Source organism: Sprattus sprattus (assembly GCF_963457725.1).
Source record: "Sprattus sprattus genome assembly, chromosome: 8".
Taxonomy (NCBI): Eukaryota; Metazoa; Chordata; class Actinopteri; order Clupeiformes; family Clupeidae; genus Sprattus; species Sprattus sprattus.
In genome coordinates, this window is record NC_137927.1 from 25,537,585 (window position 1) to 25,563,634 (window position 26,050).

The window sequence follows — 26,050 nt, forward strand, 5'->3', positions numbered from 1 at the left end:
AGCTTTATGTAAAATATGAGACAGACATGTAAGAGGGATGGAAGTGTTTCCCCAGCCCATTCTTCTTTGGCTCTTTTGGGGCGGGGTGTGTATGGGGGCTGGGGTAGAATGAAGCGGCACAGTGAGGGGGAATCATTTCATTGTTTTTTTGTGATGGGAGAATGATTTTATTGTTTTTTTTTGGTGGGGGGGGGGGGCAAGTCTTAAATATTTGCTCCCAATTGGAGCCATTTATCTGTGCACCAAAAAAAAAAAAGATGCAGAAACATACAGAATGGGCTATTATTGATAAAATTAATGTGCTGTCATTTCAATACAACTCTTGGTATTTCACTCATGCTGGCTTTATTTGGGAGCCCCTGCAGTTATTGTTATAGGAGCTCGGCCAGGCTCACATTCCTTATAGGATTACATTTACTCATTTCTCTCTTTTTTTCAATTAACCCCCAAACAAAGATCTCAGTGTGCTTAGGAGGGGAAAATGTTTGAATAATTAGCAGCTTAGCCCTCTGGTTGCCGGTGAATTTTTGAGCAAATCTCTGGAGTGTTAATGAGAGAAGAGGAACACTTCATGGAATTATTATTAGACCTTGTCAGAGAGCTGGAGACAGTCTCGGGTGGAACGGGTACCAATTAGACTGTGCACGGCTAGCATTCGGACTCACTGCAGTGAATGCTAATTCAGCAAAAACCCATCTAAGAGACTACACAATTGTAACACCTTCCATATCTAATGAACGACTATGAGGCTGATGTCTCACATAGGTGTACTGAAAGTGTCTCATCAGCTTAACCAAGGGCCTGTGCAAGTGGGTGCATGTCTGAGAAATGGTCTTCCTGACCCAAGCATATTTAAATGCAGACTTTGCACTGTAATCCACAGACATTAAGTCACAGCAGTGGGCAGTACTGTGCAGCAACTGACTGTCTCACTGGCTGAGAGGGAGGCTACGGTCACTCTCTCTCCCCCCCCCCCCAAAAACGGTCACTCTCTCTCCCCCCCCCCCCCCCCCCCCCCCCCAAAAAAAAACCCATGATGGAGCCGTATCTGCTTCTTGTTTGCACTGTGTCAGATCGCAACCTAATCCAATCTGATCCAAAGCAAGTCCATCAGGGAGTATTAGTGTCACAGCATAGCTTTATTCAATGTATGTTCATAGGTTTGCAAATGTGTGTATTCATTCAACCTTGTATTTGTATTAGCTAATACAAGGAGTCAACAGACTCGTGAGATGTCGCCTATTCCATAGAAAGAGTGTTTGGACTGGTGAATTGATGATTGGGAGAAATGTGAGCCTGGTGGTGGTTTGCGATTCAAGTCACCATGTCCATTAGAGAGCATGGCATTCAGAGATAGCATTAACCACTTTAACTTCTTCCTAATGAAACATTTACAAACATTATCATTACTCCTAAAGGGACTCAAGGACCCAGATGCTGACATCAATTATGTTCAATACCCGCCATGAGGTTTACAACAATTCAGGATGCAGTTATGGAGGATATATCAGAATATGGAGCATTTCATAGGCATACCCTTTTGCAACAGTAGCAATATTGATTTTGCCTTTTTGCTTTGTGACTTTTTTGTCCTCTACATGTGTCAGAACTGCTCTTAGCATTTCTACATCAAGGTGTACGCCAGGTGCTTTTGTGAACTGTTCTATTTCTCTGCTCATGAAAACTTGAGCTTTGATCCCAAGTCTTGTGTAGTCAAAAGAAAGATCAAAAGGGCCAAGCAGCACAGTCAATACAAAGCACACAAAATAAAAGAACAGGTTCTGTGTCACATTGTTATGCTATTGAAAAGAAACAGTTATTTTTTTCACATTTCACATCTTTCAGTTCTTGCAATTATCTCCAAACCTAATGCTGAACATTAAGTAAGTTGCATGTGGAGCATTCAAGAGTAATGAGTAAGGCCGAACATCTAATTATTGATTTGACCCTCACTGATAAAATGTGAACCACCGATAAAGAAATTGCTCGCTCCAAGAGGCAAAATCTGTTTCCATGCTGATAACATAAGGCTAAGGACTCGTTCATGAAAATTAAAAACAAATGGTTACAAGCAGAAAACAGGTCTATGCACTCGGATGGTGGTGCCAGAATTGACTTCATATTCCATGATTTAAATTGAATTTAGCAGGTTTCTCCCAAGCTGAACAAAATATTCAGTGCCTAACTTTTATGAAGCGTATGGTTTCAGACTTGATTTATGGCCATCTCAATGATGCAATGGCTAAGACTTGAGAACTATGGTATATTCAAACCAATGTTCCTGTCCCAAAATCCTGGAGCACAACAGCATGTTCCTACTGAAATGTTTGTTTGGAACTCAGCCCTAAACTGTGTTTACACGTGGAATATTATTATGTATTCACTGGCTTGAGGCAGTGATTTTTTATGAAATCAAATTAGAAGCTCTTCTCCTTAAATGTGTTGTTTCCATAGATCACCTCAAGTACAGAAAATGAGGAGATAATGCTGACAATTATCTCCTGTTTCATTTTTACACGTTGTTTATATTTAACAAAGTCATTCTGTAGATCCAGCTTTAACCATTAGAATGGGCACAGATTTTTTTTTTCCCTCAAAGGATGGTGTTAAAGCACAGACTTATTGAAACATTATTGACAAATATTAGTTAGAGTATGAATCAAGAATATTGAGAAATATCAGTAAACATACACTTAGAAGTGTGTGTAAAACTGCACCTTTATATTTACTGTGAGTTGTATGTTATAGTACATTGGTGATTTACAGTGATTTACAATTTGTACTGCTGCTATGTAGTGCATCACTCTAAATCACCAATGCATTGTGGGGAATTGAACATAAATAAAACAGTATCTTACTGTAGAACTGGTGTCCTGCATAGTACTGTGTATCCCACAATGGCATTGAAAAATATGACCTTTTATTGTGAAACGCTTGCTCCAGTGGATTCAGCCCTATATAAAGTGCATTGTCAATTTCTAATAGCATTAAATTGCAATTGATTTGAATTCAAATAGAGAAGCAAGAATATAGCAAAAAATCAGTTCAGAGGTCTTTAATAATTCTCTGCTTTGACCCATGATCTGTGTGCAAAGGTCCTAGCAGCATGACTGTACGGCAATAGAGTATGTCTGATTATGGTGCAGTATTGGTGTTTTCGACCGCCACATATGTGTTTAAATGCTCTTATATCTAGGCACAGTACATGAAGAAATATGGCTGGTCAGGTGCCACTGTGTTTACAGGTGTAAAATATGTAGAATTTACATTCCAAAGAAGCTACAGTGCTTACAATTCAGTTTATGAACTTAGCAGTCTAGTTTATTTAACAAAGTGAAAGTACAAGTAGCTATCTCTCAGGAATCAAACCCTCGACCTCTCTGCTGCCGTACCTGTTGCGGTACAGAATTACTGGCTGATTGCTATTCCAATATCTTGTCATGAATTTAAATACAAAAACAGCCTTCACACTTAAGATGTCAACAAAAGTTAATAAAAAGAGCACAAGAAAAGCTGCAAAAAATAGATATTACCTTTTTAAAACTCCTTGGGTAGATTTGTGAAGTGCCTCAACAAATGTACAGATAATGAAAAATGTCATGGCCTTTTTTACTTTTAACTTAAACATAGGCTATTTGTGCCTAATGTGACAGTATATTTACAAAGTGAATCTTTATTTTAATTCATATTTTGTTAATATATCATTGTTTGCTTTCCATTGTGTGATTTCATGTAGTTCAGTTGGTAAAGCAGTGTGACAGCATTATCAGGACCATAGGTTCAAAACCCAGAATACATACTGATAAATAACTATATGTTATGCATCAGCTAAAGGGTTATATACTCATTCACAGTATTACTTCTGACACCATGAAGTACTTTATAATTCATGAGATAATCACAAAAAAGGCCTGACTTTCCAAATAGTTCATTTGATTTCTTAATAACATTCCCATTGATTAGGTAACATTTCCCCACAATAAAATTGTGATTGACAATGTTTATCTGCATAACAGTACTACAGTACTATCACAGATCATAAAACCAATTTTGACAAATGATGTAACAGGAAATATTTTTTCTTTAGAAAAGTTACCTGATGTGCTCCAGTGCCAACCACAAATGCATTGGACAGAATGGATTCAAGACTCGTTTAAGGAGAAACACACTCTAGACTTAGAGAATAAATTGTGTTGTAAACTGGGATTGATAACCTTTGCACTCCCAAAGACATGTCCCTGAGCGAGTACACTGAGAGAGAACCATTGAAGGGTCTAGTGGTTTGAGGCTCAATCATTTTCAGCCTTTTTGTATATTACTCGTATTAGTACTTTAAGAAGTTCAACAGTAGCTCAGCATAAAACAATATTACAATGATTTATAAGCCAATTTCTGCCAGATAGATACTGATGTAGAGTTGGATAGTTTTCTTTTACAGTAGACATATTCCTGATGTAGATTCAAAAACAGTATGACATCATGACATGACTTCCTGTTGACTTGAGGTCAATCCTGTTGAGGGTGATTACCTCTGGTAATTTACTGGAGATAAAATACAACTTTTTTTTTCAGCGGCCATCTTCTTACTGTCAATACTATGTCGATACAGTACTAGTTTCCAGTAACGTACTGTAGTTTTCACTGGAAATATGTAACAGTGTACTCATAGAGGCTTGTTTTCTCTATCTTTTCAACAACACTGCAACATTGCAGTTACATTATGCATATGCAATTCCCTGACATGCATCCAAAGGAGTGGTATCCAGGGATATCACTGACACAGACCACTGCTTGTCTTCAGTCAGCCACTTGAGGTATTTGTTATACAACAGAACGGACATAATTTATGTACGTGTCTAACCCACCCACAGAGCAGAGGTCAACATAAGTTTAACCATTTGGCCAATTGTACATGCAAACAAATATCAAAAGATGTTAGTAGATTTTGTAAATATTTTAGTCCATTGATTATTTATGCAATGCCTTAATTTAAGGAAGGTGTCAAATCGTTTTGGCATGATAGCGTACCCCACAAATCAGACACAGATTTTTAAAGTCCACATCTCCTGAATATAGAGAAAGAGTTATGAATATGTTAAAATATTAGAAGAAGAGTGATGGACATATGAAGAGTTAGGTCCATGTAAAGAATTGGAGTAAGTAGATCGAAAAAATAGACACCTTTAGGCCCTCATTATTTAATGTAAACATTTCTTGAACAACTAAATTTGGGCAGCAAGCAGTTAGAGAGTTGCATTTTAAACAACAACATCATTAGAGCATCTAGCAGTAATACATACCCCATCTAGAGGCAGTGAGATTCTAGACATCATAGTTAGACTGATAGATATTAATGATGAAGCTTTCCTTTTTCATTTCAACACCAGAGTACAGTCCCAGGGAACTGCAGGGAGAAAAAGCCCTCAGAGCATCGCAGAGGTTTCACAGCTCAGCAATGCTGCGCCCCTCAGTCAGTCTTCCACCACCACTGTATCTGTGGTTCAGGACTGCTGACAGGCATGCTTCACTTGTTCTCATGTTCTTTGTGTCAGACGTGCACCAGGCACCATGTCATTTCCCCAGCACCTTTTGATATGATGAACCTTTGAATACTCATTTTTTTCGCCAGGCGTGTGGTCCCTTGGGAAACCCGATGAGAGTATTGAACTCTTAATGTGTCAAGTAAAAGCAGTATGGTTCAGAACAGTACAACTCACACATGCGTGAAGTGTAAGAACTGATGAAGAAACAGTATGATTTTCAAACAATCACAACTGACATGTTTACAAAATGGCAGAGGAGAGCAAACATTATCGTTTCGGGAAGGCTCATAGAAGACTACACATCCCCTTAAATATGTTTTTTTTCTCTTCTGTGATGTATTCATGTATGTCGAGCCAGAGGTAGGGAGCTGTGTAGAATCTGAGTCGCGGAACAAACAAATGATTTAATGCCCCATCAAATCTATATAAACAGATGAAAAATAGTATGTGATGAGGACAGAGCATAAACAAATTAAAATAAAAACATTTCTATCACACCCTTCAGAAAAATCAGTGTCTCCAGGGATACCAAATTTGCACTGCTGCTTTAATTTATGAGTAATGGAGAGACAGGAGCAACAGTAGTGCACTGGGCACTGTGCTCAAGGTTACCACCAGGGAGAGAGAGGGAAGGGGGAGAGAGAGAGAGGGAAGGGGAAAGAGGGAGTGAGTAGAGATCCATCCTGATGAAATGAGCTCTCTGGGTTGAATTACATTTTTTTCCTGTTTTGTTTGAGGGGACGGATATCACACTGAGTGTTCAAGCTGATGTGCAGTACAACATCAAATAAAAATCAATCAAGCAATATTTCACATGCCTGTGTCAAATAGCAATAAATTATGCAGACCTGCTCCAGTATCCCAATTTTTTATTTTTGTGACAGTTTTTTTTAAAGCGTTGTTGAGTTGGCACATTTAAAGGTCTCACATTAGTCATTCGTTCCTTGCCTTTATAAGTTTGCTGGGAACATAAATGCTACTTTTTTTTTTTTTTTTTACAGTGGGAGCGCTAATTGATTTGCTGTAGTCCTATGGTAGAGAGCCCAGCGTGTGCTAAGTGCTACAGATGAGAACCAGCCTCTAGTGTGTAGCACCTCTCCATCTTATTGCGATTCCCATGTTGTCCTCTTTGATGGTAATCTAGTTCACCTTTAACAGAGTAGCAACAACAGCATTTCCCCCTTTTAAATTAACGATATACATGCAGGAATTGTTCGCGTTTTAAAGATGGCGCTACCGGTGCGAATGGCCACCAGAAAAGGGAGAACCGGATGATACAGCCTATACACCGAGGGGAACACGGAGCTTGAGTTCCCACTAATGAGTGCACGCTGTCTGGCATCTGCAGCAGACGCAGCTTTGAGACACAGCAGAGGAGGGTTTCGGGGAAGAATATGGTCATGTGGATGAAAAGCTCCTTATCCGTCAGCCCAAACACGATTACATTTTTGAGATCCCGTTATTGATCTTGAATGCTAATCGTGAAATGCAACGCCTGGTAACAAATAATGCATTTGATCTCACAGGAGACTGTGTATGAACATGTGATGTTGCAGTGGCGAAATGTACAGTGCTTATGGCGTATATGAAAGATGTGGTGGAGGATGATGCATCTGCCATCAGCATACAATACAAAATACATTCGCATTTTGTTTATGCCTCACTGTAAACACACAGTCTGCATCGGCTTGGTTTGTTGTAGAAGTCTCTTGTGGGTCGGTTGTAATGAAATTAGAACGGTCTTGACTCAGTTTGAATTACAGAGGCCAAGTGCATTCTTCAACGCCAGAAAGCAACTGCCCAAAAAATGAAAATAGAGGCCTGGGATTCATTATCAGTGATAGACTGTCAAAGTCCACTGATTTAACCCAGTGGAATCTACGTTGTGCACAGAAGAACTACATGATTGTGCTGAGATTTGTCCATTTAAGAGGAAATTATGTCTACATCTTTCTGCTTTAGTCCGCCACTCAGAGGGAAGGAAAAGTATTCTGTCTTGGAAGCAGGCAATCATGACCACCTAGGGGGCATTGCAATCAATGCCACAGAATCGCCTGCCATTCGTTACTCTTATAAACCAGGTAATGTCTATCCAACTTCCCTCTGAAATCCATTCTGAGAGATGCATTGCACCTACTTTCACTCTGAGGTGAAAGGATGGACTTGGAGAAATGATTTCTCCTTTGTTCTGTTTTATGGCAGATATGTAAATCTTGGAGGCTTTTCGAGGATTGGGGAATTGGAGGTGGGTGTTAGTTCAGGGGGAGATTATGGATTACATGCTCTCAGTTTTCTCCTTGGGAACACTTGGACTGTTTTGAACAGCTTGTTTTTGATCCAACCCAAACAGACCTTAATAGATAAAAGCGTCATGACAGAGCTAATGTAAGTTTATACAACGAAGAGCTGGAAATGTTGAAACACTTCTATACGTGATTTGAACATCTCCACTGACAGCACTTTGTCACTGACTCTTTGATGTTAAATGTTCCCAGTATGCTGCAAGCATCCGCTGCCCTGGTTTACCTTTTCAGAAGACGTATCTACAAAAAGAAGCTTATGGAGTGTTACCACTTGAACTGTAGCGCAAATGGCAGCAACAAAATATATGTGTGTGGTGAACTGGTGATCATGAGCAATGACCCACAGATCAGTGTGGTGAAAAATGCAAAACAGACGGTTGCTGGTATTGCATTGTATATTGTATTGAACATTGTATTGTGCTTCTTTTGCATGCATGCCACACTTAAATTGTTTTATTCAGCGTCTACAGTCCATTAGAACCACATGCACTTATAGCATAATTATTGGAATTGAATTGTATTGAGAGTCTCAGAATGCATAATAATTTAGTGTTCATAGCCAAAAGGTTAGCTTTCCCCCCCAAAACAATCCCAAAACCCAAACAAGATATTTTATCAAATATATTGTTTGGTAAACAGAAAAATAAGCTGCAATTAAATGGTGTGGTAGGGCTGTTTGAAAAAAACAAGCTGCTCTCATGTACGACTGTCTACTTCTGTAACCAGTAATAAAAGCCTTCACCAATACTTTAACCTTAACATATAGCTATTAAAAAATGGAAACAAATGGCTCCAATAACAAATAGACTATTGCAATGAGACACATCCATCTTGCTTTCCCCTTCCATTTTATGATTCACCCTCGCCTCATCGGTGTGATCCTGTTCATGCGTAGTGTGTCACTGTACCTGGGCTCAGAGGGGATGGCGCATGAATTCATTATGACTTCGACATACTTCCTTTTTTACGTCATGACCCTATTTCCATCTGCTGCTCCGGTAGAGTAATTTGAATAGAATTACTCAGACGTCTGAACAAGCAGTCACCACTTGGACCTAATTCATGTTGATTTAGTGAGTCACACAGGTGTGAGTGCTGATTACATCACAAAATTACGAGTCAAGGAAACAAACAGACAGACAGACAGGCAGACAGACAGACAGACAGGCAAGCAGGCAGGCAGGCAGGCAAACAGGCAGGCAGGCAGGCAGGCAAGGTTTCATCCATCTTATGAGCCTCTATGCAGGTCTGGCACAGAAGCGGTTTCTCTCTCTATCTCTCTCTGTCTCTGTCTCTGTCTCTGTCTCTGTCTCTGTCTCTCGCTCTCTCTCTGTCTCTCTCTCTCCTTTGAAGCAATGAAGCAATAGAATGGCTGAGATGAAGTAGTGGATGAAGTGGCTTTTCCTCTGCAGCGACTCAGAGCTGGCCAGGTGGCTATGCTGCTGTGTTCAGGCCTTTATCATCTTAGCTTTTTGCAGAACTCAGCCAGGGAGATTCATGTCAGCTACTGCTTCACAGCTGGGTGTTGTCTTTTTATTATCATGCACAATTACCCCTTAAAGCGCCCCGCCCCTCCCCTCCCTCAGTTTGGAAAAGCATGGCGAAGCAGTATCAAAAACAAATCCATAGTACCTGGTGCTCTTGATAAAATGCCAGAGACAAGATCAATGAGGACATTAATTGCAAGCTCATCAGTAAATAATCCTTCTTTCGGTGCTCTAAAAAACGTTTAATCATGATGGCTGGCAACATAACTTTCGAGAGGGAAGGCATCCACATGTTAAAGAGTTCAAAGGTGCTCTGCCAACCTGTGTTCATGTTGCCATAGGTCTCCATAGGTTGTTTCATTCAAAGGTCATATTGACAGTTACACGAGGAAGACCTCTGTTTTTCTGCTATCAGATTGCTGCTCTGTCTGCCCTGAGCTGGTATTTTCCATCTCTCATATTGTGTTAAATAGATAAACAATTGACCTGGAAATAACAACCAAATAACTTGAACATCAAAGTGAATACTTAAATATGTCTAAAAAGCACACAAGATATTTAGTCTCTATTGGTTAAATATAATGGTGATAATACAGAACTTCTGTGAGATCTGTCAACATGATGACATCAGAAAATTACATGGCTGAAATGACAGTCTAATGTCATTGAGTGTACCATGCTCTTTGCCCTGCGATTGCTGAGTGATAGATGGTCAGAGAGATGTGTAGAGTTATGTTGGTTTATGTAGTTGTATGGTCAACATCAACAAAGCAGCTGTTTCACTGATCCAATGATCCACTGTACATGAGAGTAACAACAGGCAAAACCGCTGACTTACTTTTTTCACATGACTGCGCTCCCCTCTGCACAGTGGTGGATTATCAGCTTTGCCACTTACTGTTAAGGAAAATATCTATTTTCCTGTCAAAATGTCACAACACTTCCACCTGTGGTAAAGATTTTGTTGGGCAGACATGTTATGAATGCTGGAATGGAGGACATCTTATTTCCTTTTCCACCCATATGTTTTTTTTTTTGGTACTCAAGTTTGTAAAGCTGATAATCCACCACTGTGCACTATTGATTATATCAATAATGTATCTCTGTTTTCAATATTGTAAAGTTTTATCAGTTTTCACCTTCTTACTTATCACAATGCAGAATATCTGAAATTAACCCATTTCTAATGTGGCCTGTGCATCTATGTCAAATGTGTTAAATATTCTCTTAAAAAAGTATGCATGACTAAGCATCTCTTCTGTGCGTCTCAGCAGGTAACCAGCAGGATGGCGGCTGGCGAGGCAGGTGGGCCCAACTACCTGGTGGCCTGCTGGCAGCCCATCCTGATCCTGATGCTGGGCACCGTCCTCTCCGGCTCTGCCACGGGCTGCCCGTCTCGCTGTGAGTGCATTGGCCAGGAGCGCTCAGTCGCGTGCCATCGCCGTAAGCTGATAGCGCTGCCCGAGGGGATCCCCATGGAGACGCGACTGTTAGACCTCAGCAAAAACCGCCTGAAGACCATCAATCCAGAGGAGTTTATCAACTATCCCCACCTGGAGGAGCTGCAACTGAATGAGAACATAATCTCCGTCATTGAGCCGGGAGCCTTCAACAATCTTTATGGCTTGCGGACGTTGGGCCTGCGAAACAATAAGCTTAAGCTCATTCAGCTGGGTGTCTTTACGGGATTGAGCAACCTGACCCATCTGGACATCAGCGAGAACAAGATTGTCATTCTGCTGGACTACATGTTTCAGGACCTGTACAACCTGAAGTCGCTGGAGGTGGGAGACAACGACCTGGTCTTCATCTCCCACCGGACCTTCCACGGTCTCAGCGGCCTGGAGCAGCTCACCATAGAGAAGTGTAACCTGACCTCTCTGCCCAAAGAGGCCTTAAGCCATGTCCATAACCTGCTGACCCTGAGGCTGCGGCATCTCAACATCAACGCCATCCGGGATCACTCCTTCTGGAAACTCTATCGCCTGCAGGTGCTGGAGATAGCACACTGGCCACTCCTGGATACTATGACCCCAAAGTCTCTCTATGGGCTCAACATCACTACCTTGTCAATCACACACTGCAATCTCACAGCCGTCCCTTATCAGGCTATTCGCCACCTGGTTTACCTTCGCACTCTCACTTTGTCTTTCAATCCTATTCATACTATTGAGGGGAACCTACTGCACCACCTACTTAGGCTTCAGGCCTTTCATTTGGTGGGGGGCAGACTGGCCACTATCGAGCCTTACTCGTTCCGAGGGCTTAACTACCTTAAAGTTCTCAATGTGTCAAGCAATATCCTCCGCACTATAGAGGAATCAGCCTTTCACTCAGTGGGCAACCTGGAGACCTTAGCGCTCCATGACAACCCCTTGGCCTGCGACTGCCGCCTCCTCTGGGTGTTTCGCCGACGTTGGAGGCTCAACTTCAATCGCCAGCAGCCCGCGTGCGCCTCGCCGGAGTTTGTGCAAGGCAAGGAGTTCAAGGATTTCCCTGACGTTCTGCCAGCCAAGTCTTTCACCTGCCTTAAGTCAAAGATCCAGGACCGCAAGGCCCAGCACAAATTTGTGGACGAGGGAACCACGGTTCATTTTGCATGTCAAGCCGACGGAGATCCAGCCCCGGTGACCATATGGCAAACGCCACGGAAGCAGTTCATCACCATCAAAACCATTGGGCGACTCAGCGTATCCCCGGATGGCACCCTGGAGGTGCGCTATGCCCAAATCCAAGACAATGGCACATACACGTGCATCGCCAGCAATGCAGGGGGAAATGACACCCGGCTTGCCCACCTGCATGTGCAGAGCTATTCCCCCAACTGGCCCCATCAGCCAAATAAAACGTTAGCCTTCATTTACAATCAGCCCAGTGACAGTGGAGCCAACGCCACCAGAGGAATAGTGCCCTTCCCATTTGACGTGAAGACTCTGATCATTGCCACCACTATGGGATTCATTTCATTCCTCGGTGTTGTGCTCTTTTGCCTTGTTCTCCTCTTCCTCTGGAGCCGAGGGAAAGGCAACGCAAAGCCAAACATTGAGATTGAGTACGTACCTAGGAGGACGGATGCTGGCGAGAGCAGCCCAGCGGACGGGCCCCGTAAAATCAATATGAAAATGATGTAAGAACAGAGTTATAGATGAATGAACAGTTTATTTGAAGCCATGGAGCTGATGATGTGATTATGACTGGAGATATAAATATCTTGAAAAAAAAAAGCCAACCCCTCAGTGTTTTAAGATTTCCATCAACAGGTTCCTAAAAATGCACACCTGGATGGAACTACTGGAACTCATGTGTATGTGGATTTGTATGGGCAATAGATTGTTTAAAACTGAGTACAATTCACTTTATTGTATAAGCCAGAAGTCAAAAGGCAGATTGTTATTGGGGTCTGTTCTTTTGTCTGTGTTTTCTTGTACATTGTTATTTCTATGTACATAGGGCAATGCACTTGTTGTATGCTACTGTTAAAAAGATGTTCATGGGCTGGTGGGCCTATTAGCGTGCATGTATTGTATACGCACAGATAAAATACATGTCAACTCAAAAGATAACACCTCCATGAAATCTCCATTGTGATTTTGGTGATAGTTTGTATTACATAGCCCTTATTACATTGTAACAGTGCCCTTCAGCACCATCCAACATATTAGTTATCAATGTGATAAAGCTCATTGAACCTTTGAACTTACATACCCTTAACCCATCCCAACTGTAACTGTAGCGCAAAATCGTTGTGTGCTGTTATCATTACACATCATTACTCAATACACTACATTGTAACAAGGGCTATATAATGTAAACTGTGACCATTTTGTTTATACAAAATGAGACAACTACATTACGAATATTTGAAATATATAAAAAAAATATGCTTGACAATCATATTATAAAGGTCAAGTGTGAAACGCTTAAAAAAAGTTCCATACCAAGTTATTACTGAATTAATGACATCCGCTTAAATGTTTTTGGCCAAATGTAGCTTTATGTTTCTTAAGGCTACCCGGCAGAGATACATACGTGTGGTGAGTAGTGTGACACTTGGTAGCCATAATGTGAAGGACACATCTGGTAACACAAAAGCATTCAAGTCTCTTTTTACAGATTGGTTTGGTAAACTTTGCCTTTTCCTCTCCCTTGTTTTCAGCATAACTAACAAACATTGTAAAGCAGGGTTTTGTATTTGTTGAGAACTGTCTTGTGCTGTTCTTGGTTTCACAAGCCATGGATAACTCTGGGGGAAGAGTGTTTATCAAACCTTGAAATGCCATCCTCACTGATTTTGGGGTACAAAAAAATGTACAACATTAAAACGGTAAGCTTTTATAAACTGTCGATTTTCTTTTCTCTTCAACCCTGCATACAAAAGTGTGTCAGAAATTAATAAATGGAAATTACCTTAGCTTAAAGGAGTAACCTACTGATAACTGACAGAGTGCTATGAATGTAATGCAGTGAAAGAATTTAGTTTGGTTAGTGTTAATCCCCATTTCATAAAGCGAAACCATCAAGTTCTGGTATGTTTTTCACAAAAGTGTTTCAGTTTAAACAGCAACCTGCCGTTATTTATATTAGTTGACCACTGTAATGTATGAATGCCAGTTCTGGACTTTGGTTATTGACTCCCCATGGTTTATAGAGTTAGGCCCTGTATGCGAAATTATTTTATCTCTCATGGTTTTACCAAACAGATGTTGGTGACATTCTGAGACGTGCAGGACAGGACAGATAAGGAAACACTAAAATGTAAAATAAAAACAATGGGCCTGCAAAAGCAGCCTTTTGTTGTCTTTAAGGCCCCCTTAAATGGATCTATTTTAAAAATGTAAAGTGATATCACATTAGTCTGTCCACCTTGTATGACTCACAAAGCGGAATTGCCTCAGCCAAGTGCGGCTTTTAAATGTAGAGATCAAAGCTGGGCTGTGCAGGATTGGACAGAGACAGGAAATGGAGCATCTAGACGTAGGGTATTGACTATCTGGGGTGATGAGACTTGAGACATGAGTGAATAAAGCATGACATGCTGATATCTGACAACATGTCTGACCTACAAACAGCACGGAAGCAGTCTCTGTGTCTCCTTATGCACCAAGGGGGATTGCTCACCCAAAACTTTCATACTGTTTTTTTCACTTAAAAAAAAACGAAAAAAACAAAGACTATTTTTAGACTACACTGTTGCCAGGGTGTCCACCATACCTGTTCAATTTACAGCTTCCCAGTTATGCTGATGAAGTTCAATAAAACACTTTGATATATGATCGAGCTAAAAGGCCTGATCAAATACATCTCATTAGGTTCATTGGGGTGGAACATTGCCTGATTAAATTCTCAGCTTAGTGTAATAATGAAATGCATATTTTTCAGTACAAATGTAGAGAAAGGAGGTATTAAGTATGACAGTCACTTTCATTGCCAAGCACAGCTCAGCACTTCGAGTGTAGACATAGTTGCTACTGCTGCAAAGCAAACAGCACCTCTTTAACAGCATGGATGTGGTACAGTATATTTTCATGTATGATGTCCATATATTTTGGTTCAGTTTAGCAGTTAACATCAGGGAAATATTGTACACAATACACAATGTCCTGATTAGTTGACTAGCCTGACAGTTGAGCCATGAGAAACATCACAGGAAAAATATGGGTAAGATATTTGAGTGAATCCATCAACTTTCGCTTAAAGGCCTCCTTTTTTGCCTCTTTCAATTTCATATGCCCCACACAATCTGGGGTAAGATAATGAGCCACTTTCACATAGTTTACCTCCAACAAGAACCTTCTGCTTTGAACCAATTATATTTAAAATAGCTCATCTTCCTGTTGACATTTCTATGCCAGCAAACCCATACACACCTGACAAATGACTTTAGAACTGTAACAATGGGGACGTGTGATTCTGATGTCAGGGGGATAAAGGGGATTTGAGGTGTGACAAGGACAAATCTAGGAGACTTCTATATCCCGCCGTGAGTGGATGCAGACGCTCTCACCACTGACAGGACGTGGGGCTCTCGAGCTGCATCAGTATGTAGGTCATGCACCGCCATCATTAAAATTACTGCCAAGACATTCTTACTCGCTATTTGACAATCAAGAATACACCATACGGCAACAAATGAGTGGATTTTCAAAATAACGAAAAACTCAAGGCAGATAATACATAAAGAGAAAACACATTTTGCTATTAATTATTAAATACAAATCCATCTTTACATTATTTATTAATTGTGCACTTGAATTTTTTATGTGGCCATGTTTTGTGCTACTCTACATCAGAGGGCCTTGGAGTAAAATCAAAGGGGTTATATAGTTGAACTGAAAGGTAGGGTAGGCAATGTATTTCTGACGCACTTTTGTTATATTTCTTGACATTTTCTATACATCCTGAAAGCACTGGATACATTAAAGGTGAAGTCTGTAGGATCCAGCTGTGAGGCATCCAGCTGTGAGGCTGCAGATTGCAACCAACTATGAAGCTACGATGGCCGGCAGGTGCCATAAAACTGCAAAAGGCTCTCTCTACTGCCAGTGTTTTGGTTTGTCCGTTCTGGGCTACTGTAGAAACATGGCGGTGCAACATGAACTCCGAGGACGAGTATCTGCTCCCTATGTAGATTTGAAGGAGTCATTCTGAGCTTGCGAAAACACAATGATCTGTTGTTGCAGGTGTTTAGGCCCTATACATTAATGAATGCATAATTATGAATACTATATTCCATTTCTGCTAATAGATCAAGTCCAACATACTGCTCTGACAGAAACAATCTGTGGCAGTCGCAGGGCTGTAAAAACCCGTCCAATCATTTAATTCGGCCCAATTCAGCCTACCTGTCTACCTACCTCTCTGCCTACCTGCACACCCTGCGTGTGTATCCTTGCGCACGACCGGAGTAATCCACAAGGCTAGAAAGACATTGCTAAAGCTAGCCAGCTAGTCGCACAAGAATGTCACAGAAAGCCAAAGTATCCATTGGCAACCAATAAAAGCTTGCACTGCTCAACAACACAAGAAAAGAAAGACAGAAGTAGAAAAGGCCCTGACCAAAGAGAGGTTGCATAATACAAGAGGTGGAACAAGAATCAGTAGGCTATGGCTTTTCAAAATTAGTAATACATGTGATTTCTATGGCAGCTTTGTGGAGTCCAGATTGCTTTACAGAATTCATGCACAATAGGCAGGTAATGGAAGCTGAGAGCAGTCTGTTCCGAAAAGCCGCACTGAGTGGCAATGGTGGAGGAGAATCACAAAAGCTCAAGGGCTGTGTACCGAAATGGTTTACAAACACAAACTCAGTGACAAACTTAGAGGCACAGTCTATTGGGGTTATGGGAGTGGCGCAGGCACAGCCCCCCCCCCAACTTGCCTCCTCTTCTCAGTCTGGCCGACAGTCAACCGACCACTCTGCCAAGGAAGTCCGTGAGCAGCAAAGGAAATAAGGATGAAGGAGTCAAGAAGCCATGCTTGATAGTTCAGTAAAGGCACAGGAAGCCAGGCAGTTGTTGTTTGTTGGGATGGCAGTTAGCATAATAAGCTATTACTTAGATTTGAATTAAGCTCTTGAACACAACGCAGCCCCAGCAGGTCAGGAAGTAACAGTGGCAACAAGTGAGGGAGCAGAAGGGCCTAAAAGGTTACTCCATGGTTGATGTATTTCTGTTGGACAGGTAATGATCTGGTTTGTTTGTTTTGTGGGAATTTGTTATTTTCCTGTATTATGTAGCCAGTATAGCGAGCTACTTATGTAGCTACCTGATTTTGTAGACCAACATTAACATTAGCTACACTGTGAAAGCTTGTAGACTATGTAGCTTTGTTTACACATACCTTGTAAGTGATCTAGCAGAGTAACGTTATATTTTTGCAGGTGTCGGCATGGTAGTTGTGAGCAAGTGTCATTTGAGGGTATTTATCTGATGTTAGTCTATATTTTGGCTTCGAACAGGACGTTTTACGGATGTGGTTTATTTGTGTTTTTGTAGTTGTGAGTATGAGAATGAGATATGAGGCAGTTGCATAGCGATGCCGATTGGCTGCACTCCTCACCCCAATGCTGTGCGCTCTCTCTTGTGTACTTGAACACAATACGCGTTCATGAGTTTTGGAGGAGTGCCTTTGGAGGGAAGCAAGGAGGAAGGGGCCTGCATTTTTTCGGTTGTATACTTTCAAAATCTAGTTTCCTCTGGCTGGTTTCTCCAACATTGCCTACCCTACCTCTAACGTGTTGTATCCCAGCCATGATTTTTTTGATGAATGTATCTGTATTGACCTTCAATGCTGCAACCCCTGATTGTTATCAGCATGCTGATTTGCCACAAGGGGGCACTGTACCAAAATGTTCACTTGAATAGGTGATGTTAGTTCCACCTTTAAGTATCAAAAGGTCCAGCTAAAAAACAGTTGGCTTTAGTACCAAAAAACTCAGGGTGTTTGTAGAACTGGTAGTAAATTACTGCCGAATTGTATCCTCTAATTTTTTCTAATAAAGTGCTCCCCATTCAGTCTTTTATATATCTAGCAGAATATTAATTTTAAACTTAATCTATCACTATCAAAGCTGTGTTTTGTTACGAGTGGATGAATAGGTGCATTTGTATAGCCCCTTTTCGCAACACCCCAAAGTCATTGTAAGATGATTCATCTCATAGCAACTAAAATGTACCCATAAGTTCTTATAGATATTGACATTGCCGCCCATTGTTAATACTTTCTTACCCTGAATGCTGTAAAACAGATTTTTCAGGAAATGAAGAGAATTATTGAGCTCAGCTGACTGTATAATTATAGCCTGACGATGTCATACTCATAATTCTAGTCAGAATATGAGTCTGAGACCGAACCATTGGGCTGTGATTATGGGGCGTGTTTCAACGAACCTGGAAAAAAAATTCCTCTTTGCTGAATTGGATACCTAGAACCAATCAGAGCAACGTAGTATTATTACCATCTGATAGATTAAACTTTTACCTGATCCCGTAGGAAGGACGGCAAAAACATCGTTTCAATCGACAAATGCCTTGATCTCGTTTCTCTGTTCCTCTTTCAAAATGAATGCGCTGTCAATATCTGTTGAGATATGCCTGCTCACGTTACTTAATTAGCACTCAAGGCTAGAAGCTACCATTTGTTTCAATGTTTTTTTTGTCTACGCGTTAGCATAACCGATCAATAATGGTCTAGAGTGCTTCAGTTAAGACCTACAATCTTTGGCAACACTCGTTTTGCGTATACACAACTAACCGAGTCAATGTAGACATAAAAAAAGTCGTGTAGATAGCTTAAATCATATAAAATATGTCCCACTAAGCTCCCGAGACGGCGCCATCTTTGTCCGATGTATAGGCTATTCTATCTATATCTGTCCATCAACGTATAAAGCCCGCCCTTACAATTTTATTGGTCAGATCACTTTTCGGTGGGCTTGAATCCCTCCCAACTAGCTCGACTCCAGACTGAATCTCCCAGACCAAAAATGTTGTGGGCGGAGTTCAGGCTGGTATCCAGGCTAGTATAATTATGAAACAGGGATTCCTTTTGGGGTTTCAGGTGAGCATCAGATGTTTCTTCTGGTTGTCTCAAAGAGAGATGGACAACCAGAAGAAACACAAACCAAATATCTTGCTTAAGGAAGACCTACAACAAGAGCAAAACTGTTTGACACAAAGTGAAGTGAGCAAAATATAATTTGTGTCTCTCAGCATGAAAGCCTCAGCAGTACCCCTAATTTATCTCTGCAGGATATCCAACTACCACAGTCCTCCTACATCTTTTTTTCTTTTGTCAAAAATGTGACATACTTCCGCTACATAGAAGAATAACAATTTTCAGCATAAAAACATAAGAGTGCTTGGATGCTCAGTTTGTATTCAACGGCTTTGGTACATTCATTGGTGTTACATAAGTGTCTGGGTCTGAATGTCTTAGAAGAGGAGCCGGGACTTCCTTTCCAATCCAGTGCATTTCTTTCTCTGAGTCATTTTCATTGAAGGCTATGTTTGTGATGTCTTCTCCTTCACCATCTTCCTCAAAGGCCAAAGGCTTAATAATTTCATATTGTTTGTTACCCTTCGCAATATACAAGGGCAAAGTGCGAAAGTCTTCTTTTTTAGTTATTAGAAATTTGAAAAAATGCACAAAATAGAGGACATGGCATGGCTCCTGAAGACCTTTCAGTAATCAAACTTAAGCTTCTTCCAGATATTCTGTTCTAATTGATGTATTCCTGGTTAGTTTTTCTACAAACACAGATAACGCAGATGTTGCAATTAGCCACAGATGAGGACAAAGCTCTGCCGAATCTTCATTCCAATCACTAAATTACCACAAAATGCGCATTTCACAATACAGTATTCACAATAGGAAGGGAACCTGTTTCGAGTTAGCAGATAACATTGAAATGCCACATGTCCTATTTGACTTGTAGCATTCAAATGAATAGTGTGGTTCTGAACCTGTAGACAATTCCTGCATGTCATTATAATCCTGACGATGACATTTCACGAAGATGAAGCTCTCGCATGCCCTTTGTTTGTAAGAATCCAGCTCTGTGCATCTCAGTATCTGGCAACTGGCATTCTCTTTACTCTCAGCCTTGCACTGTGAGATAGAAAATAAGCAGGGAAATGTAGGCAGTGTCTCAGGGCGCCTCTGCAGACCCGCTTCTGGCATTCATAAAGATAGTGGCATGGAAATTTCCCATTTGCAGTGGTGTGGACAGCACCATTCCTCTGCAGACTGAGCGTGGCAGGTGTGCCTGAGTGTTCTGGGGACTGCTCGCGCTCCTGGCGGCTCTCATTGCTGCAGGACTACTGTACTTCCTGCTCCTGCTCCTGCTCCTGCTCCTGCTCCTGCTCCTGCCACCCTGCTCCTGCTCCTGCTCCTGCTCCAGCTCCTGCTCCTGCTCCTGCTCCTGCTCCTGCTCCTGCTCCTGCCACCCTGCTCCTGCTCCTGCTCCTCCTGCTCCTGCTCCTGCTCCTGCTCCTGCTCCTGCTCCTGCCACCCTGCTCCTGCTCCTGCTCCTCCTGCTCCTGCTCCTGCTCCTACTCCTACTCCTACTCCTGCTCCTGCACCGCTGCTCACCCTGAAAGTCAATGAATCAGTCTTTAATCTCATTTGGTCCTTTTCAATTACCTCCCAATCAGACTTCCACAGACCCCAAATGAGTTTGCTCGTTTTACTTGAGTTTGCTGTGGGGAAGGCATACACACACACACACACACACCACTCTCCTGCAACAGACTAAAAGAGAAAGAATTCATTACAATCCAGTATTTTTCAGTGTTAAGATCGGCATAAATAATAGCAGAAATCTGATGCCTAAAAGCTATTGGTTTTGGTATTTGAGATTCTAAATGACCTGCTTGCTTTGGCTCATGAAAAATTATTAATTTGTCATCTTCACACAATAAGTAATACAAACAAAGAATGTGAAAGCTCAAGACTGCTTGAGACTGTGTTCTATAATATAATTTATGAGTATTTTGCACGAGTAAGTGTGATACATAAACATTGCCCACTGTTTTGATTTTCAATGTGAAGACAACAACAATCCATCAATGTTTGCTTTCTCCTTGAGATTTTGTATATTTCTGCCCTTTCTATCCGTAGTTTGCCTGAATGACACAAACTAGTATTTTCCTGAGAAAGGCGCTCTGAAATTGCACTCCCCTGTGTACATTTGTATTATGACTAAAACACTGTGAATGCCAAAACTGCCAAATCTGTTTGGGTAAAATCCCCCTGTGTGTGGCATTCTCTCTGTGTGTGGCATTCTCTCTGTGTGTGGCACTCTATCTGTGTGTGGCACTCTATCTGTGTGTGGCACTCTATCTGTGTGTGGCACTCTCCTTGTGCTGGCAGGAGAGCGCAAACTAGCCTTGGGTTATGTCAGGTCCCAGTAATACCAGACAAGAGACTGGACGCATGGTAGCATGGCAGCATGCCCACAGTGATCTCAAACACGGTGAGCATGGTCTACTCCTCTGGGTGACCTTTGTGTTTTTCTTTGCAACCTAACACTGATTGTAGCACAGTGTCAGGCTCTGAAATGATAATAGTTAAATATCCTGCATTTTTGGGTAAAGGGTTGCTACTCTATGATGCAGTGACGATAAGATTATTGATGGAAAGCAACAAATTAATGTACTTAATGCATGCATGCCAACAGGGCAATAGCAAACCTGTGTGGTAACAAAAAGTAGCACCACGCCTAGCTGCAGGTGTTATACTCAATTACCAATTCATTATCCTCAGCAGATTGAGAATGAGCTCGCTAAATATAAAATAGGGAAAAGGATATCACTGCCTCAAGGTGTGAGGCAAAAGGCACTGTTCCAGCTATTTTGCACAATTAGGTTCAATCCATGGCTGAAGAACATTCCTCTGTGATAAGTGCAGTGGAAGTGGAGCATGTGCTCTACCGGCACCTTAGAGGTGATATAGTGGTGAAAGGCTGACAATACCAAAGTAACATATCCCCTCCTATGCAGTTGCCCATGCATATGAAAGCCTGCAAGCACTAATTAGACAAGGAGTCACTCACGGATTTACACTTGTACAGTGAGGCAAGGGGAACGGCAGGCTATTGGGCCCATGCACAGTTATGAGGCACTGTTCCAACAACCTTCTTGAAGTTGGATTTTTTTTTGGTGTTGGTTTTCTGGGATAGCTTTGTGAATTGAACACAACAGATTCTCTTTTTGCTGGTGTCTGATCAACACATTGCATTATTCATGAGAGCAGAACTCTTGAAGTATTTCACTGCATCTGGAGCTGCTGAAATCCCCTCATGAGGTGGCAGCTGTTTAATGAGATTTAATGAAAGGAAATTTCATTTAAGGATTATTCACTGCAGGAGCAGAGAGCCTGTCAATGGTCTTTCAAAGACACACTTACCACGTAGCCCTCTACAACTGTCGTCACCCACAGTAGTCTTCGGAAATAAGAATACAAAAATTAAATTTAATGATGAACAAAGCTAATGTGTGTGTGTGTGTGTGTGTGTGTGTGTGTGTGTGTGTGTGTGTGTGTGTGTGTGTGTGTGTGTGTGTGTGTGTGTGTGTGCATGTGTGCGTGTGTGTGTGTGTGTGTGTGTGCTTGTGCTTGTGCTTGTGCTTGTGTTAGCCAAACATCAGCCAGGAGCCAAGCGTCAGAGGTTAGCGTCCCCCTGATTGTTTAGACCCACAGCAAATCCATTTGACAGTTTGGTTTTCATGATCTCTCCTGCTCTCATGTGTCACCCACACACATATGCATGCACATCCCCAGCAGTTAAGTATTATTATGTCACTAACGAGGCAGAGATCCCTCTGATCTGCCCTCAGTCTTGAATACACATCAGTTGGCTCGAGTGGAGTCTAATTCTCAGCCCGAGCCTTGGCGGATTTCTATCCATGACAACAGTGTCATTCGAGAAGATTCAGAACCCGGAGAAAAAGAATAAATCTTTCTGGCACTCTGCGCACACTCAACAGGGCCTAATCTTTCATGGCAGCCCAAGCCCACGGTAAGGAGCTGCTGGCCGGCTGACCAACAGTGATGGGCAGCACATGTTCACACAGTGCCCACGATTACGCTGCAGTGAATGTCCCCTACAGTAAACACCCCGTCGCCCAGTGAAGTGGTACTTTTCTGGCATGGAGCAGAAAATATGAATTAATGGAGCAGCTCCCATGTGGCCTTCAGCGACACATAATCAAGCCATTCAGATGCTTTCCCACCTCAAGAGGGACTGCCAGCTGTGTCTGTGCTGCTCATTTAAATGGGAGCCTTCTGATGCCAAATCCTCTTTGATTTGGAGAAATGGGCCAGCTGTTTTCCCTCTGCACAACAGCCCCATGAAAAACATTGCATTGTTCTAAATGACTGATTGTGTCAATACACATTTCATCTCTGAGAACCTTGTTTGTGTGAACCACAATACCGTACGGTACAAGATATATATTTGTTTCAGCTGAATGCAAGCAGCATGCAGCTATTTACTTTAGCCGGTTCTATTTACAAAATGATTGTTTTGTGCATGTAGTTTAGGTTCACAATTTATACATTGTTAATTTTTAAATAAGATTTATCAATGCATGAAACCTCCATATTACAAAGCATACATTTTTTGAAATTTAAAAATATTAAAAAGATAAAAGGGTACAAACAATGGTAAAAACAGCATACTAAATACATTGAAACTCTTCAAACAGATAGATAGATGTTCATTTATTGTTTTTAAATGCACAGAGGATTTCCTTAAACATGAACTTAGAATGTCAGAGTAGAATTGAACTAAATTGAAGAAGATAGCTTCTCTCTCTCGAGCCCCCAACACCAGGGGACAACATAAAGAGGAAATCATTTTAACTCCATTATTTTTGTGTGCCACCAGACACTATTTGAAGAAGATGGGAGGAGGGACTTTGTTTTATTTCTCTCAATTTGACGGCTGAATTACAACAATTACACTAGTTTCATCAAGAGTCGAGTCATTATGCAATGTTAAATACGATGTTAATAAAGTTACGGGCTGAAAGATTCCGTGCAAGTGCTGCACAATGAAGAGGCATTAAGCTCCTCACACACTCTTAATATGCTTCCTACCAAATTAGAATCTCATTTGCCTTTTTCCTTCGACGAATTGTGTGTGTGTGTGTGTGTGTGTGTGTGTGTGTGTGTATGTGTGCTTGTGTGTGTGTGTGTCTAGAATTGATAGAATCTGTAGAATTCTATCAATTATATTAGGGGCAGCGACATTCTTTTGGGTGTTGGCCTTCCCATGAGTGTGCTAATGACATCATTTGTCAAAATCTAACAGTATCATTACCTAAGAGCTGAAAACAAAGTACCCCTGATTTTCAAACTGATGTGATTAGGGTATGGTGACCAATTATTGACTTTTGTACTCTCCGGGGCTAGCTTTTAACCCTGGCAAACCCATGAATGCAGTCTGTGGAGAAAAAAAAAACATCTGTGAAAAAAAACAGAGGGTGAGTTCAGAGCCATCCATCCCAATAACAGAGTCTCCTTGGCTTCCTCTCCCACAGACAACAACATGGCTGCCCATTTGGCTGATGTCTTCTCTCCCCTTTCCGTGGATCAATTCAATTCTCTTTGTCCCTTGTGTTTCCCGAGAGCGTGTTGAGCACTTTCTTCTTGCTCCTCATGGCGTCCCAATTTTGTCAGACCTGTCACTTGAATTCTGCCGAGCAAGGGCTGATCGTGATGAGAGTGTGCCGATGCTGCCGGTATCGGCCCTGTGAAGTAATGACAGACAAATCAACCCGCTCTCTCTGCCTCCATCAAACCTCGCTCCTCTCCAAGCATACCAATCAGACAGTATGTTCCTAATCAAATGCAATAAATAAATTGCAAGATAAACAGGGAAGTAGTTTAGACCATGCTGCTATTCATCACGACCACTCTGCCAACAAAGTGAGTTGTGAGATATGTCATCATCTGAATACTTATGTGCTGTTTTGACCATGTAATGAAGTCATATTTAAAAAAAAAAAAAAAGTTTCTAATGTCTAGTTGTTGTTTTTTCCATCCATGCCCCACATTCATCTTCTGTTGAGATTTGATTAATTCAGAACTACATAATTAATGGAATCAATTCCAACTGATGCATTACATTTCCTATAAGTGGGCCACTGATTTTGAAGTTGGGATCTGATTAGTAAGTTTTATTGCTCATTTACCCAAAGCACAAGCTCAGCGCCCAGGGCACCCAGCTCCTCTGACCCTCAGCAGTGCTCTTATTAAAAGAGAAGCAGCAGTGGGGAGGCCACTCCAGTCACCGCTCAACATCACGCGGGGCCCATTCTGTGGCTCCTTCTTAACCCACAAGAAGGCCCCAGCCATTTATCAGCTTATGGAAAATGAGCTAAAAAGTCTTACTCAGTCAGGGAGGAGAGCGAAAAGGGATCATTCTCAAACAGAGAGTCAACTCAAGGGGCTCTTCTGCCCCTTTGCCTTTTCACTTTTTTCCATTTCTTTTTGCAAGGGTTCCACAGTAATGACCTGACTAATAAATATTAGCATACTGACTGGGCAGTTCAAGGTAAGCATCTTATTTCCTGACTTTTATTTTTTTCATTTGAATAAACAGTGGCCATTCTTTTTCATTTAAAAACACATTGTATAATGTATACTGCGGAAGTAATAGCCATTTGACTCTTAGACATGAGGTACAGGAGATGCTTTATTATTCTATAGGCCCAATCCTCTGGGCTCAGAGGGTGGTATGTGGTTCTGTATCCCAAATGGGCAGAATGAAAGATGTAGTATTGAGAGAACTGTGGCAGCTCACTGGAGGATAACCAGTGGGATTTTCTAGCAGGAGAATTCCAAACACAGTAGGACGTATTTAATATTTCATACTCTATCCATTATTTACAATTCCAACTGAGATAAATATTTGTTTATCTGCATGCTGTTGCAAAAAAAAGAACCTCTGTCAATAACGCAAAACCTTTCAAACTCACTATAAGTAGAGGATACGCTGGATAAGGTCTATGGGGAGAATGTAAATGGTTGGGGAGCAAAACAGCTGTCTTGAAATATTATTCGCAAGTAACGCCAAACTCTATTTGTCACAGGTCAGCCTGGGGTGGGGGGCTGCACTCTTGGTTTGAGGTTTTAAAACAGTGCAGAGAGACATGACAAACCCAATCACCGCCTACCATTTTGAGTAGCACTTGTTTATGCTTGCAAATGAACA

General features: G+C 41.5%; 1 protein-coding gene across 1 annotated transcript; it reads left to right on the plus strand.

Annotated features, from left to right (window-relative positions):
- Positions 1-10,610: 10,610 nt before the first annotated feature.
- On the plus strand, positions 10,611-12,464 carry lingo1b (leucine rich repeat and Ig domain containing 1b; the record flags this gene model as incomplete). The annotated part of the gene is made up of 1 exon (XM_080843945.1): positions 10,611-12,464. The coding sequence occupies exon 1, from the start codon at positions 10,620-10,622 to the stop codon at positions 12,462-12,464; it is 1,845 nt and encodes a 614-aa protein (XP_080700071.1). The 5' UTR covers positions 10,611-10,619.
- Positions 12,465-26,050: the final 13,586 nt, after the last annotated feature.